The sequence below is a fragment of the Hemicordylus capensis genome, chromosome 4, assembly GCF_027244095.1.
Source record: "Hemicordylus capensis ecotype Gifberg chromosome 4, rHemCap1.1.pri, whole genome shotgun sequence".
NCBI lineage: Eukaryota > Metazoa > Chordata > Lepidosauria > Squamata > Cordylidae > Hemicordylus > Hemicordylus capensis.
The window spans coordinates 299,970,884-299,986,652 of NC_069660.1; the positions used below are offsets into that span (position 1 = coordinate 299,970,884).

The window sequence follows — 15,769 nt, forward strand, 5'->3', positions numbered from 1 at the left end:
GTCTCTAATACAACATTAAGACTGGAATTGGGAGTCATGCGAGTGGAAACCCAAGTGTGGATTACTACCCTTAACAATTGGCTGAAGGTGGTATTCTCACCAATGGGTCTGGACCCACGGATGCTTAAAGATAGTTTCCAATCACAGTAGAAGTCAGTTGTTAAAGAAAAGCTCGCCTTTTTTGGCTTTTTCCTTGAAGTGCTGCAATCCATGGGTTACGAACAAGCAAAAAAGGCTGTAAAGCAAAGAATATTAGATATGGAATGGCAACAGGAGATAAGCAAGACCCCAAAATGACTTAAATCATGGAGACATGCTTTTAGCACCAAGCCAGCTGATTATTGTCAAGCCCTAATAACTTCCAAATATCATAGAGCATTTGCGCTGGCCTGCTTTGACGTGTTGCCCTCAGCAGTGTTATATGGAAGATATGGTGGGATTCCTTATTCTTAACATTACTGTCCATGAAGTATACAGGCCATAGAGGATGTGGGTCATGTTTTATTATACTGTAATTTTTACAGGGATTCACAGGAATCATTAATTTTACCCTTGATTAAGGACCTACCAGGCAGAGGAGATGAAGTATCTATTTTATTTCTCTCATCAGACCATCAAGCCCACATTTTTCATAGCGTGGCTAGGTTTTGTGTAATAGCAATGAATATATGACGGCATCTAATGAGTAATCTACTGGAGTAATCTACTATACTACTGTATATTCATAAAGTTATTGTTGCTATATTATTGTATGGACCTGATTTTATGCTCCCCCCACCCTTCTTGCTTCTGTACTGGTCAAAGACTGTAATAAAGTTTATCTATCACCCGAGGCACAAATGGCCAGGCTCAAACTATCCTACTTCGGACACATTATGCAAAAACCCAGCTCCCTTAAGAAGTCCATAATGCTGGGGAAAGTTGAAGGAAAGAGAAGAAGAGGACGGCCAGCAGCAAGGTGGATGGACTTAATTACGACAGCAATGAATGCACCACTGAGAGACCTTAAAGACCACGTTGAAGACAGATCATCCTGGGGAGAATCTATCTATGTGGCCGCTAAGAGTAGACACCGACTTGATGACACTTATTTACCTTCATTGACTCAACCACCAAAATTCCTGAAGATTGGGGCACTGCAGTAACTATCCCAATTTATAAAAAAGGGACTAGAGATGATCCCAGCAATTATCGGCCGATTAGTTTGCTCAGTGTCATCAGCAAATTGTACGCCAGACACCTCCTGGGAAAATTGCATGAGTGGTTTGATTCTGATGACATTCTTTCGGCTGAACAGGCAGGCTTTCATGAGGGATGTTCCACCATCCAGCAAGCATTTACTTTACAGCATCTAGTTGAAAAATATTCCTTTAGGCCCAAGTCTTCCCTGTTTGCTGCATTTATAGATTTTAAAGGAGCTTGCGATTCCATCTCGAGGGATAGATTGTGGGCTAAGCTAAAGGAGTCAACTACAGTCGCGTTTATTGCTACTAATACATAATCTCCATGTCAATACCCGCCTTAGAGTGTGCTGCAGCGCGAAAGGACATCTCTCTGCAGAAATACCTACATATAGATGAGTGAGGCAAGGGTGTATTTTAGCCCCATCTCTATTTAATTTCTATATTAACTCTTTAGTCTCCCACCTGAATGATCCAGCCCTTCACCCTCCTAAATTGGCGAGTAGACATGTCCCGATACTACTCTACGCAAATGACATAGTGCTACTTTTATAAACTAAAATAGGGCTAAGGCGTGCCCTAGCATCTCTGAGTTCTTACTGTGCTAAGGAGGCCTTAGAGATAAACTATTCCAAAACAAAGGTCTTGGTGTTTGCAAAGCACCCAAAGAACTTTAGATGGTCTATAAATGGGCAAAGAATTGAACAGGTGAGGGTGTTCAAATATCTTGGGGTGGCCTTCCACTCTAGTGGGGGTTGTAAAGCCCACCTTAACACTGTCGCTCATAGTGCACAGCAGTCGGCAAATGTCATTAAGTCTTTTCATTTCTCAAGGGGTGCCCTTTTTGTTCCAGTGGCCATTAAACTCTTTGTCACTAAGGTATACCCTCAGATTCTCTATGGTGCACAGCTTGGCCCTCATGGCAACTTTACTCCTTTGGAAGTAATCCAGACAAAGTTTCTAAGAGCTATTCTCCAAGTTCCCTGTGCTGTTACTAATGCTGCTCTCCGAAGAGAGGCTGGGGTTACTACGTTAAAGCTGAAAATTTGGCTTTGTATAATCAAATTTTGGTTGAACCTCGTATTTCTCCCTACTGGCCTTGCCCCACTAGTATTAGCTGCTGATAGCTTTACATCCAAATGGAAAACAGCATTAAAAACAAAGTAGCATCATCAGGGGCGTAGCAAGGTTGGAGTGGGCCCAGAGACAAGATTTTAAAATGGGGCCCCCCCACTCAAAGTCCAGGGCCTCCGCACACCCCAGGCCCCCAAGGATTTAAGTCTGATATTCCAAAATAAGTATGCTGCCTGCAAATACATTTCACTGAATACACACATGCACACGTCACAATATATAGAGATATACACTGAGTACTATACATTTGTTTTACTTTTAATGCCTAGAACACACTAGAAAGATGAATGATTAAAATGGGCCCCTCGCTGCAGATTAGCAAAGGAGACTTTCAACCATGCAGGGTGAACCTATGTTTGTTTTCTCAGAATTCTGAACAAATTCAGTCAAGTTTGATTGCAGGAGGTTTTTCACAGGAGGCTTTTAAATCCCTTTAACACACCTCTCCTCTGGAATAGAGGTGCTGCATTCACATGTTGGCCAGATTTACCCTGAAGTCCCTGCAAGTAATTGGGGAGCAGTTCACACACAAGAAAAATAAAATAAAATAAAATAAAAGCAGAAGACATGCTTCACAGTTCTCACTCAGACCTTCTGGGTTGCAAAACAACTTGAACATAAGTGCATTTATAAATATATGAATGAATGAATAAAATAAATATAATACTGTTTCTTCCAGAAGTTTTTGTAATTTTCTGCCATGAAACAAGCCACTTATAGGACTTTTTAGATAGTTTTTTTTAAGCCAGCAAATTTTCCAAGCTGTTTAAAAATAAATAGTCAGAGACTTCTCAGTCCCTCCCCCCCCCATATCAAAGCCCTATGGCAAGCAGATGCCTATATATCCAGGGGGGGCGGGGAAGGTAACCACAAAAAGGAGTTCAAACTCTACCTGGCAGCAGGGGGTCTTCTGCTGCAGAGAACAGTGGAGGCCTCTCTGGCTGCCTCCTCCTTCCTGGCTGGCTTGGGCCCTACTGGAGTTCAGGCTTCACAGAGGCCTACACCAGACCTCCGTGGAAGCCCCGCCCACCCGCCGATCAGCTGAGAGGCGGCAGAAAAGGAGCTCTTTGCAGCTTGTCTGCTGCTCGATTGCCGGCCAGCAGAACAAGCAGGAGAGACGGCGAACAGGGCAAGTGGCTGAGGGGCCTTGGGGCTGGGCAGGGGGCAATGGGGAGTCACGTGAGGTGCCTCTGGGGGGCCCCTCCAGGCAGTGGGGCTCCCAGACAACTGTCTCCCCTTGCCGATCGTTGTTACGCGCCTGAGCATCATCTTGGTACATCCCAGGAAGAACTTATAGTATGGGGATTCGATCAGGCTATTCAATTTATCAAACAACGAGCTCTAGATATAGAGCTGCAAGAGGAATCTGCACGCTTGAAAAGAGGGCTGTATATAGGCCCTCAAAGTTTTAATCTTAAACCTGCCGATTATTTAGATAGCATTCTAGTATCTAAATTTAGGAGAGCATTGACCCTGGCCCGCCTCAATGTACTTCCTTTGTCCCTGTGGTGCAGGTGAAATAGAGACCACTGCTCATGTTATCCTTTATTGTGAATTTTATAGGGATAGTCGTTCTAAGTTTATTTTACCTTTGCTAAAGAATTGTCTGGGCCACACTGATCTTTTTTACTTGGAGTATCTGCTGTCCAGTTTTAAACCTGGGATGACTGTTAATGTGGCCAAATTTTGTTTTACTGTATGTAAGCTTCGTAAAGCCTGCATTACCTAATCAAATATTTTGTAAAATGTAAAGATTAACTGGTCTGTGACCGTAATAAACTTTATCTGTCATGATTACACTTAATCAGTCAATCAGTCAACACTGAAACAGATCCCAAGAAATGAAACAGAAATGATCCCAACACTGAAACAGATCCTCACAGACACAGCTGGCACTTTTCTGAAGGCTTTTCTCCTCAGAGATCCCTGCCAGAGCTCCTTTAGGAGACCAATTGCCAGACCCAACTGCTTTTCCTCCCCTCTGCCTCCAACCATCGTCAAGGTTTTATTTGTAGGAGGGACACCTCTCCTGATTGGCAGCTCTTGGCAGGCCCATTAAAACACTTTTATTACAAGGCTTGCCAAATTAGGGTTGTCCCATACACAGAACACATGCTGCGCCATTCATAAAACCAGGATCCAAGTGGTTCCTTGTCACAATATTACGGCAACACATTGCCTTCTCACATAGAAATAACTGTGTGAATAGGCAGCACGAAATGCTTGGTCCAGAAGCATTTAGTGTCGCTACCTTATGATAGGTTACTAAGTGAAGTTCTGTAATACAGCAACTTTGTGTAGGTCCAAGAAATATCCTTTGTCCAAAGAGCTCCATGAAGCTTTTTCTTGATTAACTCATTTGGCCATTTCTGTAGTCTGTCCTCTGAAAAAGGCATATTACACCTAAAGCTAGATAGCCTTTGTTTTAATTTATTTTCTCATATTTTCAAAAGAGAAAAGAACACAAAATATTATACTTGAATTAATTCTTCTGGCCAGCAAGATTTTAGTTTTTAAAGTAATCTCTAGGCCTATGCAAATATTCAGCTCTGAATAGCCAAAGCCTAATAATTCACACAGTCCTGCTGACACTGTGTGAAGGCAAGTGTTCTCAAAGCACGCTTCTATGTGGGACCTGAGTCCCTAACCAACGTTTCCGGTTCCTAGGGCCCCTTAAAGTGAATGGAAAGGACTCCATGCATGCCTTCCAAGATGGCACTGGAATATAGCAGGGCTCCATAACCTCAGAACCGTTGTCTACGTAGGCAAGCACTGGCAACACTGGCCTCATACAGGGCAAGCAGAGCTTTGTGAATTATTTATCTTCAACTATTCAAAGCCAAATATTTCCACAGGCCTGGTAATTAGCACCTAAAAATGAGGCTTTTGTACTTTCCAATCAAAGCCAAGAATTGCATGGTTAAGCCTCTGGCCAACAGGAAATTACTGTTTGACTTGGTTTATAAAATATCAGCTTTTGACTTGTGAAGATCATGAGCCAGGATAAAATCCTGACTTTCGTGAATTTGATAGGAATTTGCTATTCTCTACAGACAGAAATGTGCTACCCTAGCATGTTACTATCAGGGCAGAGAGCGCTTTATACTGCCAAGATAACCAGTGCCCCGACTATAAACATGTTCATTAGGAAGCGTCCCACTGATTTCACGGGAATTAAAAGTACTTAGCAGCACTCAAAGTTAAAGAGAAATGTGTATTATGCAACTGGATTCATCCTTGAGTGCCCCTTGACTTTTCATCTATTTTGCTTTGTTCCCTGCCAAACTGCAGCACATTTCACAAGATAACTGCTTGATGTACTATTTCACTATAACTCAGGGTCTCTCTCCCCCCACTCCCTGCCCTGCATTATTTCATATACCCGATTCATTTGGTCCAGCTTACTTGTAAGTCTTTTGCATAGCAGCAGAGGTCTTTGAACTTGGAACTCAGCCTTTTAAACCAGTCCAATGTTATAGCTATGAACACTGCTGAAAATGCTTAGCTCTGAGCTCTGCTAAAGTCCACACAAGCAATTGTTCATTTTATAAATTAAAATTCCGCAAGCCTTATTTAATTTCACAAAGCATTTGTCTGTTGCTTATGACCTGAGCTAGCTGTGTGTGGAAAATTGGTTCTTTTATTTTCTTTTTACATTTGCATATTTTACCGATGGCATTGATCCCATTACTTATCATGGGAACTGAAATGCAATAAATGTTGCTTTAATTAAGCAGTTCCTTATTCTCCAAAGTCAGAGCCCATTTCTGTAAATATGAAGAATACAGAGAGAGACTAAATATAAAGACTTAGGGGAGAGACGATTGCTGTCCTCAAATATCTGAAGGGCTGCTGTCACACAGAAGAAGAGGATTCATTCTGTGCTGTTCCTGAGGGCAGGAATAGAAGCAATAGGGCGAAGTTACAAGGAAGCCAACTCAAGCTAGGCATTCAGAGGAGTTTCTTAACTCTAAGAGCTGTTTAACAGTGTGGAGCAATCTGCCTCATATATGGTGGTGAGCTCTCCTTCACTGGAGGTTTTTACCTCTCCAGAGGCCAGGAGATAGCTGCATGGATGCTATCACAGATTCCTGTACTGAGCAGGCAATTCGAACCAGAAGGCAGAGTTCCTTCTAAACTCTTAAATTCAATGGATTTTTAAATAAGGATACTTAAGTTTCCAGGCAAAATACAAGGTGCTGGTTATAACCTTTAAAGCCCTAAACAGTTTGGGCCCTGGGTATTTAAGAGAATGTCTTCTTCGTCATGAACCCCACCACCCATCGAGATCATCAGGAGAGGTCCGTCTGCAGTTGCCACCGGCTCATCTGGTGGCTACTCGGGGACGGGCCTTCTCTGTTGCTGTCCCGAGGTTTTGGAATGTGCTCCCTCCTGAAATTAGAGCCTCCCCATCTCTGGCAATTTTTAAAAAAATCTTTAAAGATGCATCTGTTCATCCAGGCTTTTAATTAAATACTGTTTTAATTGTTTTAACACTGTTTTAAAACATTGTTTCAAAATTTTAAATTGTAATATTTTAACTTTTTTGCTGTTCTCATTTATTTTGTTTTGTTGTAAACCGCCCAGAGACCTCAGTTTTGGGAGGAATAAAAATATGTTAAACAAACAAACTTGTTTCAGGGTTTGCCCAGAAGACAGTGAGGATGAGGAATAAGAGGAGTCTGACATAGGAACATAGGAAACTGCCATATACTGAGTCAGACCATTGGTCTATCTAGCTCAGTATTGTCTTCACAGACTGGCAGCGACTTCTCCAAGGACACAGCCTGGATTCCCACCCCTGATGACAGCCCCCACATGGTTCCAAAGGAAGGTGCTTTAGACCATTGGTCCATCTAGCTCAGTATTGTCTATGCCAGGCCTGCACAACTCAAATGACCTGGCGGGCCGAAACCAACCATGACTTGGTTCATGGGGGCTGAGGTCAATTCCTAGGGTGCTGATTATTAGAGTAACACTTAATATTAACCAATCAACCAATCAACTGAATTAAAGTGAAATGAATTTAAAATGAATTTAAAATGAATTTAATCAATATTTAACTTTTGATGTTCTCGCAGGCCAAGATTGATTTAAATTAATATGAAATAAGTTGAATTAAAATTCATTCTAATAATATAAATATTATACAATCTGTACAAAATACAGAATAAAATGCATTGTTCTTCCTTTCCACCTCTGCCAAATCATCACACAAAACATGGAACACTTTTAAGGGGGGGGGGATGAGAACCTCTTCTCATAATTTTGGAAAAGAATGGAGAAGGGGAAAGAAAGATGGAAAGGATGCAGCAGGAGGCTTGGCCTGAGAGAGAGAGAGAGAATGGAGCAGTCTTGGTGGGAGAGAGGGAGAGAGAAAAAGAGAATGGAGCAGTCATGGTGGGGGAGAGAGAAAAAGAGAATGGAGCAGTCATGGTGGGGGAGAGAGAGACTTAAGAGACTTAACTGCGCAGGCGCGCCTCGCAGTTGGGAAGCAACACCGGGCCAAATGGCAGACCCGAGTGTCGCTCTGGTTTCTGCCACTGTGCGCCACTGCTGCCATGGGGGAGGGTAAGGAAGAACACCCGCACCCCTGCAGCCATCTCCTCGGCCATGCAGTGGCTGGAATTTTTTTTGAGGAGGTGTTTTTTAAGCAGCAGGGGGAGGAAGAGGAAATAGCCCTGGGGGCCAGGAAAAAAGGCCTTGCGGGCCGCATCCGGCCCCCGGGCCGCATGTTGTGCAGGCCTGGTCTACGCAGACTGGCAGTGGCTTCTCCAAGGTGGCAAGCAGGAGTCTCTCTGCCAGCCCTATCTGGAGATGCCAGGGAGGGAACTTGGAACCTTCTGCATGCAAGCCTACAGATGCTCTTCCCAGATCAGCCCCATCCCCTAAGGAGAATACCTTACAGTGCTCACATGTATTTATTTATTTATTTATTTATTTATTATTTGTTCATTCGATTTTCATACCGCCCTTCCAAAATGGCTGCAGGCGGTTGAATGTAGTCTCCCATTCAGATGCAAACCATGGAAGACCTTGCTTAGCAAAGGGGACAATTCATGCTTGCTACCCCAAGACAGCTCTCCTCCCAGTAGAGCAGTCAAAGCTGGCCACTGCCTCAGGGAAGCCCTGGAGCTCTGGGGACCCAGTACCAGTATTTCCTCTAACAGGGATTCCGATATGTTGTTGACCACAACTCCCATAATCCCCAGTCAAAGGCCACTGTAGCTGGGGATGCTGGGAGTTGTAGTGAACAACCCCTGGAAATCTCTGTTAGAGGGAACAGTGCCCAGTACCAACCTACTGGAGTTACAGTCCCTTCCCTTGAGCCACCTCCATCACTCTGGCTCTCAGGGATGGGGGTTGGGAGCAGAGGCAATACCAGGGCAGGACCAAACTCCAGCTCTGAGCACATGCTTGGCTGCTCAGGTTCTCCCTCACAATGAGGAGGGGAGAGCTGGTCTTGTGGTAGCAAGCATGACTTGTCCCCTTAGCTAAGCAGAGTCCGCCCTGGTTGCATTTGAATGGGAGACTAGAAGTGTGAGCACTGTGAGATGTCCCCTCAGGGGATGGAGCTGCTCTGGGAAGAGCAGAAGGTTTCAAGTTCCCTCCCTGGCTTCTCCAAGATAGGGCTGAGAGAGATTCCTGCTTGCAACCTTGGAGAAGCCACTGCCAGTCTGTGAAGACAATACTGAGCTAGATGGACCAATGGTCTGACACAGTATATGGCAGCTTCCTATGCTTCTAATGGTTCTCTTCAGGATGAGGGGGAACTAGTCCAAGTGTCTCCTCAGGAAGGCTGCCCTAGGAGCTCAGCCATAAAGGAATTTTTATAAAGGAATCTCCGTATCGGAATCTTTGGCCATCACCTTCTTCATCACACCTCCAACTGCTTGCCTTGCCTGACAGTATAACAGTGTGTACAATATTGGTCCTTGATGATGAACTCACTTTAAGAATTCCCAGTTTTAAAGATCTTTAATGGATTCAGGTTTACCAACATTTCCAGCAAGGGATTCAATTTCATTTCCAGTGGTCCACACATCTATGTTTCATGCTCGAATTCATGCTCAAAAGTCAAGTTATAAAGAGCAGATGCGACCTGTACGTTCCCAGTGTCCACCATGTGGACTTACTATGAAAGGCATAATGCCACATGATCAAAAGGATTCTTTCTGCATGCCTCTGACAAAGATTACTCTTTCAGTCTAACACAAATAGTACAGACCTTCACTGTCACCTAGCCACCTAAGGGTGCAGTGGGAAAGTAACTTGCCTAGGGAGTAAGAGGTTGCTGGTTTGAATCCCCGCTGGTATATTTCCCAGACTATGGGAAGCACCTATATCAGGCAGCAACGATATAGGGAGATGCTGAAAGGCATCATTTCATACTGCATGGGAGATGGTAAACGCCTTCTGTATTCCACCAAAGAAAACCACAGGGCTCTGTGGTCGCCAGGAACTGACACCAACTCAATGGCACAACTTTACCTTTACACTGTCACATAACTGTGACCCACCAAGCCAAGTACGGCCTGCCAAGCCACATATAATAGTACATCAAGGACACAAAAAAGCTCCCTGCCAGACTAGGAGGCTAGGTTTGATGAGGGGGGAACAGAAGGTTGTCAAGCACCCAGCAGACTATGTTTGGCTTGACAAGTTGTGCAACCCTGTGTTAGCAAAGAAGTAAGAATTGAAAGCATCCAATGAGGAACATCTGTTACAAAGTCAAGTACACTCATCACCCTATGCGATCTCATTTTTATTCATCTGGAGGCAGCACTATGAAAACTGATCAAATTATCAATCACCAGTATCATTTAGCCTAAGCACATAACCATGCTTTAGAGGAAAGGGCATTTTCAAATTATCACCCCAATTTCATCTGCATTATGCTTCCCATCAGCCAGTTTCCATCTCTAGTAGTTAAATCAATCAAGGACTACTTGAGATTTAAATCACTTGTACGGACGTGATTCCACAGGGATAAGAGGAAGGATAAATTCTTTTAATGATAATGCCTCAGTTTCACAGTGTATTGCTATGCTATGGAAGAGTTGCAGTCCAGTGCTAGAATACCTGCTTTGCATGTGCACTGTCTTTGGCTCAGGTCCTGACATCTCTAGTTAAAAGAATCCCTTGAACAAGTTCCCAACCTTGGATCTCCACACATGTTGTTTTTGGACTTCAACTCCCACCATCCCCAGCCGCAATGGTTGAAGAATGATGGGAGTTTTAGTTCAGCAGCATCTGGGAACCCAAGGTTGGAAACCCCCTGCTCTAGGAAAAGGACTGGGAAAGACCTCTGCTCAAAACCTTGGAGAGCTACTGGCAGAGGAGACAATGTTTTAAAAATGTCACGACACAGTTGGACCTTTTAACCCACTAAAGATGGTTCTGTGCCTTCTAATCCACTCAAGGTGGTTTCACTGCCTTGTTTGACCTGCACACAAGAAACCTAACTGCTACACAATGTCAGTTTCCACCGTCGGAATACTGCTGAGTAGCACAGCGCCCTGTAACACTACACAGCAGAAAAACCAAAGGCAAGGTCTGTGGTCTTTAGAAGAATGAATCAGCAGTTTTTGATCTATAGAATTCCACAATGTGCAGCGAGACAGACAAGGTCATAATGCACGGAATGACAGAGCAAGATAGCCCTATCGTTTGAATGACAGAGCAAGATAGCACTATCATTTGAATGATCATAGCTATTGCCAGAGGGAAATAATACAATCACATGATCAGCTGCATACATACAAGCAAAAGATTTTACTGTTTGTGCAACATATTTGGGAGAAAATTTGGCGTATGAAACCTTCCTCGCATTTAAAAAAGGGTTTGAGGTGATTTTTAAAAACATTTATATCCCACTCTTCCTCCAAGGGCTGCATAGATGGGTCACTCCTGTCCAGTTATTCTCACAACAGCCCTGTGAGGTAGGTCAGGCTGAGTCACAGTCAACTCACCCAAGGTCACCCAGTGAGTTGTATGGCTGAGCAGGGGCTTAAACCCGAGTCTGCCTAGTCATGATCCAACACTAACCACTGTGGCTCTAAGTCACTGATTCAATGATAAGACCATTAATCTAGTCATGACAAAAGTGCATGAAAGAAAGTTTTCACAGCACCCTTATCTAAATGAGCAAGTTAAAGGGAGAAACCAAAAGGACCAATTTGTATGTTTTTTCTTCACTTCTTTTTTTAAACTCACAAAAGTGCAAGCCAGGAGTTCACAGTTCTCCCTCACAGCAGCTTATATAATCAGCAAGGCTTCCAAGTGTACATTTGGAAACCACGCAAATTGCCACAGGCGAGATCTGCAAGCTTCCAGTGCACATATTGTGCGGCTCCAACAAGCAGATGCTCTTGTCAATGAACAAAGTGGCCCAGCACAGCCAAAAGTAACGTCTCAGCCTCTAAGGTAGCTTGCCTTCAGAGATCAGTGTGAAGGAGATTCTCCAAGCAATCAACTCCCAATGTCAGCCAGGTAATAACTATGGCCATATGTTCAGAATTTGTAAGCACGATTCACAGCACCTGCAAGGACATCACGAGCCATATTCAACAAAGACGGAGAAGTCATTTTCCACATTAGCTTAGAAAGCAGCTGGATCCGAGAGTAGAATTTGTTCAAAAGGGATGCTAAGTACTTAAACGCACAAGCCAGAATTCAGCAGAGACATAAGAGGACTCAGCAACAAATGTCCAGCCTGCCATTTCTGAGAGGCTATTCTCCATCTGCAACTTCCATTACTAATAATAGGAATCATATGTGCTTATCAAAGCCTGAGCAGTCTCCTTTGATCAGACCATTTGTTACCAGTTAAAACATAAAAGTTCCCCAGCATAACAGCGCACCCTTCTTTTCACAGACCATCGTTCAGCTCTCTCATTTATGATATTGGAACACAGGGCTTTCTGATCTCACATTTTGTACATCCTGTTTCCATTACTTTGATACATTAGAAACAACTTTGTTTGGCAAGGAAAGCACACACACACACACACCCCATGCACACATTCTGCTTGCGGTCACTACAATATAGCCAGCCACTTGGCAGCAGTTTCACTTCTCAAATGTAAACAGGCAGCAGGCTTTGTTTTCTAGAAACCAAAAGGGATGCTGCAGCACAAAAAACGGGCACACAGTGTGTCCACCAGAGTTGTCCACAAGAGAACAGCAAGATCAAATGACACGAGAATGAAATCAAGCCATTTTTATCATGCTAAGTATTGCTCAGTCACCAGCTGTACTGAGTGTGGCTTGGATTTGCTAGCGTTTGTGCAAATACACACACACACAATTAATATTCTTATTACTGGAAACATGCACATTGCTGCAAATTATTTAAAACTAAGTCACCAGAACAGCCTGCTGTCGCCAGTGACTCCATCCTGACCAGCACACAACCTTCCTTTTCTGTGTCAAAGAACTACAGTCCAGAAGAATTCTGGAACACAATAAATTATTTGCTGGGTCAGAACATTCTGGTCCCTCAGTGTGCTTCTAGTATCCAGATGCTTCTCAGAAGCCCACAAGCCTTCATGTTCCGATGCAGTATACCTCTGTATTCCAGATACTGGGTCAAACAATGGTGGAGAATGGTTTGTGGGCTCCCTGGAGATATCTGGCAAGCTACTGCTGGACACAGGCTGGCACACCCCTTGGGACTGATCCAGCAGGACACTTTGTCTGTTTTCAAGGCTACAGCTCTCTCCCACAGCATCTCATATTCAGATTGTTTCTGAACATGGAGGCTTTGTGTGGTTATCACAGGGCTTGACAAATCCCAGTGCAAGGCCAGATCGAGAGGGGGGAGGGTTAGTGGCTTGCCCTCCCACTCCCATTCTTTTTTAGAAATCTAATATATCCAATAATTTGCCCACCCATAAATGCACTTTGCAACTTCTGTGCGCCCCTCAGTTCCCCCACCCCACACACCCAGTGCTGCTACCATCCCACTGAGCCATGAGACCTAGACTAGAATGTTCAGAGACAGAGTTATCTAACACAATCTTCATTTGTCCCAGGCAGCCTTGTTTGTGTTCTAAGTATGTTACTTGCAAAGGGAAGCCCATTTACCTTCCTCCCACCACAAAATCCATCACTAAGCCTGCTGATTTTGTCAAGTGTCCATTGTCTGGCTCTTAGATTTGGGGGCTGGCTCCTAGAGCCAAAGAAATGTGTCAAGCCTGCACGATCCGTGGCTAATAGCCACCAACAGATCTTTTGTCCATTAATTTATCTAATGGGTAAGCCACCTAAGCTAGTAGAAGTTAATTCCATTTATTGAATTGCACGCCACGTGAAGCATTGCTCCACACACTTCCCCTCTAGCATTTCTCCCGGTGGAGATAGGCTCAACGCGCAGCCTGACAATGCTGAAACAGAGGTCCTGGCACATTCCTTTCTTTCCCTCCCTCTTAAATTAAAGGGATGCAACATGAAAGAAGTAACAACAGTTGTGAAACATCTGCTACATGCAATGCTCAGCACCTGCTCTGTCTCCTCCCCACGCCCATTTACTCTGCTAGTTGTCTGGTGTCCACTATGCAGAAGCCAACACAGCTAGCAGATAAGAAACGGAATGAAGACATCTCTTTCCCATGGTGAACAAGAACCAACCTCAGTTAAACAAGAACTGAACTTATTCTCAGGGAGGAGGGAAAGGGAAGATGGACACCTTGTTAAATGCATCTTATTGACACTGCCTGTATTGTTTATTACAGTCATTGTAACAGACATGCTGCACAAGCTTATGTGTGTTTACTGGGAATTAAGTCAGTGTGGCTTACTCCCAGGAAGTATGCAAAAGATCACAGCCTATGTTTTTGTTTCAAGTCATACAACAGATTATTCAATGCAGACACACACACACAAACACACACACACACACAACTAAATTGAACATGCTTGAATATATGTGTCTCAATTTCTCTCTCTCTCTCTCTCATCCCGCAGCAGAAGTAAATAGGTAACCTATAACTGAGCTCTGAAGGTCAACAAACTCAGGCTTTTACACATAACCTTTGCTATATTCCAGAGCAGAAAGGAACAGTAAAGCTAATTTTTTAAAAGCTGTTTGTACTCACCCACCCACCCCCAATGCATCAAGTGCTGTGAAAAGGACAATTTAAGTCAGTGCCATACCTGAGCCTGGGATATCGAAAAATGCATATCCAATGCAGATGTTGATGCCAACAGCAAAAGTGAACAAGGATATTACCTGAACTCAGAGAGAGAGAAAGAAAAAGGGGGAAAAGTCAGAAATGAACATATGAAACAAGCCAAGGGGCAGATAAAAAAACAACCAAATAATATTTATGATTAAAATAGAATAACCAGTTATTTTGTGTTCCCTTCTGCCACAGTTCCTGTGCTTGGAACAGTTAAATGACAGCCACAACTTCAGAAAGAAATTTATGAATAGAAACAGAACTCAAAATATTCCTTTTCATGCAAGATTTTTTTTTGGGGGGGGGATGCCATCAGTCGCTCCTCCTCAAAATAAAAAAAGCAAGTCCGCTCCTACCTGATGTAACTGGAAACCGTTTTTCTTAGCCATACTAAAAGAGAATTCTTGAAAAGCCTCACAGTGGGTTCTCTTTTTCTTTAAACTGAGCGCAGGACTCTGTTTGCTCTGCGAGTTCAGTCTATTAACTACAACTAATCCCACCTGGTGAGGTTGACAGCCTCAAATGTGATTTGTCCAGGGGGAGATTTCATCATGTTCCGCTCACAAATCACAGCTCTTTGAGGGCAAGAAACTGCAAGCATCCTCCTCCCCTCTTTCCCCTCCCCCCCAACACACACACACTCTCTTTAATGTGGTTTCATCTGGCAATGCACCGTTTTCTTATGTTACTGTGACCAATAACAGTTCATGTTCATTTTATTCTCCTCACTAATATAGTACGGTTTTAGGAAGAAACCAAATGTGTGTGTTTTCATTCTGGCAAAACTGCAGAGGGAAAGCCTAGAGTTGCATGATTTTTTAAAGAAAGTTATATAGATTTTATTTTTGATTATTATTTATTTATACTAAATAACATATTTATAATATTTTAAATATTTTTAAGTTAAAGGTGTTTGCCAGCCCTAGACACTTATACACAGGATCACTCCCTTTATAGCACACTAAGCCACCTAATGGCACAGTGGGGACGTAACTAGCCTAGCGAGCAAGAGGTTGCTGGTTCGAATCCCCACTGGTTGCTGGTTCAAATCCCCAGACTATGGGAAACACCTCTCTCTGGCAACAGCGATATAGGAAGATGCTGAAAGGCATCATCTCACACTGCGCAGGAGATGGCAATGGTAAACTCCTCCTGTATTCTACCAAAGACAATCACAAGGCTCTGTGGTTGCCAGGAGTCGACACTGACTGGGCACAACTTTTACTTTAATCCTCTTAAATGCCTTCCAATGTTTCACAGATCTAAAAAAAA

The 15,769-nt window shown here is 43.4% G+C and overlaps 1 protein-coding gene across 12 annotated transcripts in view; it reads right to left on the minus strand.

Annotated features, from left to right (window-relative positions):
• ENPP2 (ectonucleotide pyrophosphatase/phosphodiesterase 2) overlaps window positions 1-15,769 on the minus strand; it is a 147,687-nt gene that overhangs the window by 79,319 nt on the left and 52,599 nt on the right. For 4 of the 12 annotated variants that reach the window (XM_053244119.1, XM_053244127.1, XM_053244125.1 and 1 more), the window contains one exon: window positions 14,472-14,547. The exons of 1 other annotated variant lie outside the window; for it this stretch is intronic. In XM_053244119.1, the coding sequence (XP_053100094.1) occupies window positions 14,472-14,547 (76 nt within the window). Of the gene's footprint in view, window positions 1-100; window positions 236-3,207; window positions 3,332-4,196; window positions 4,302-14,471; window positions 14,548-14,853; window positions 15,008-15,769 lie in introns of those variants that run through there. 7 more of the 12 variants (XM_053244126.1, XM_053244118.1, XM_053244115.1 and 4 more) reach the window with 6 other exon arrangements.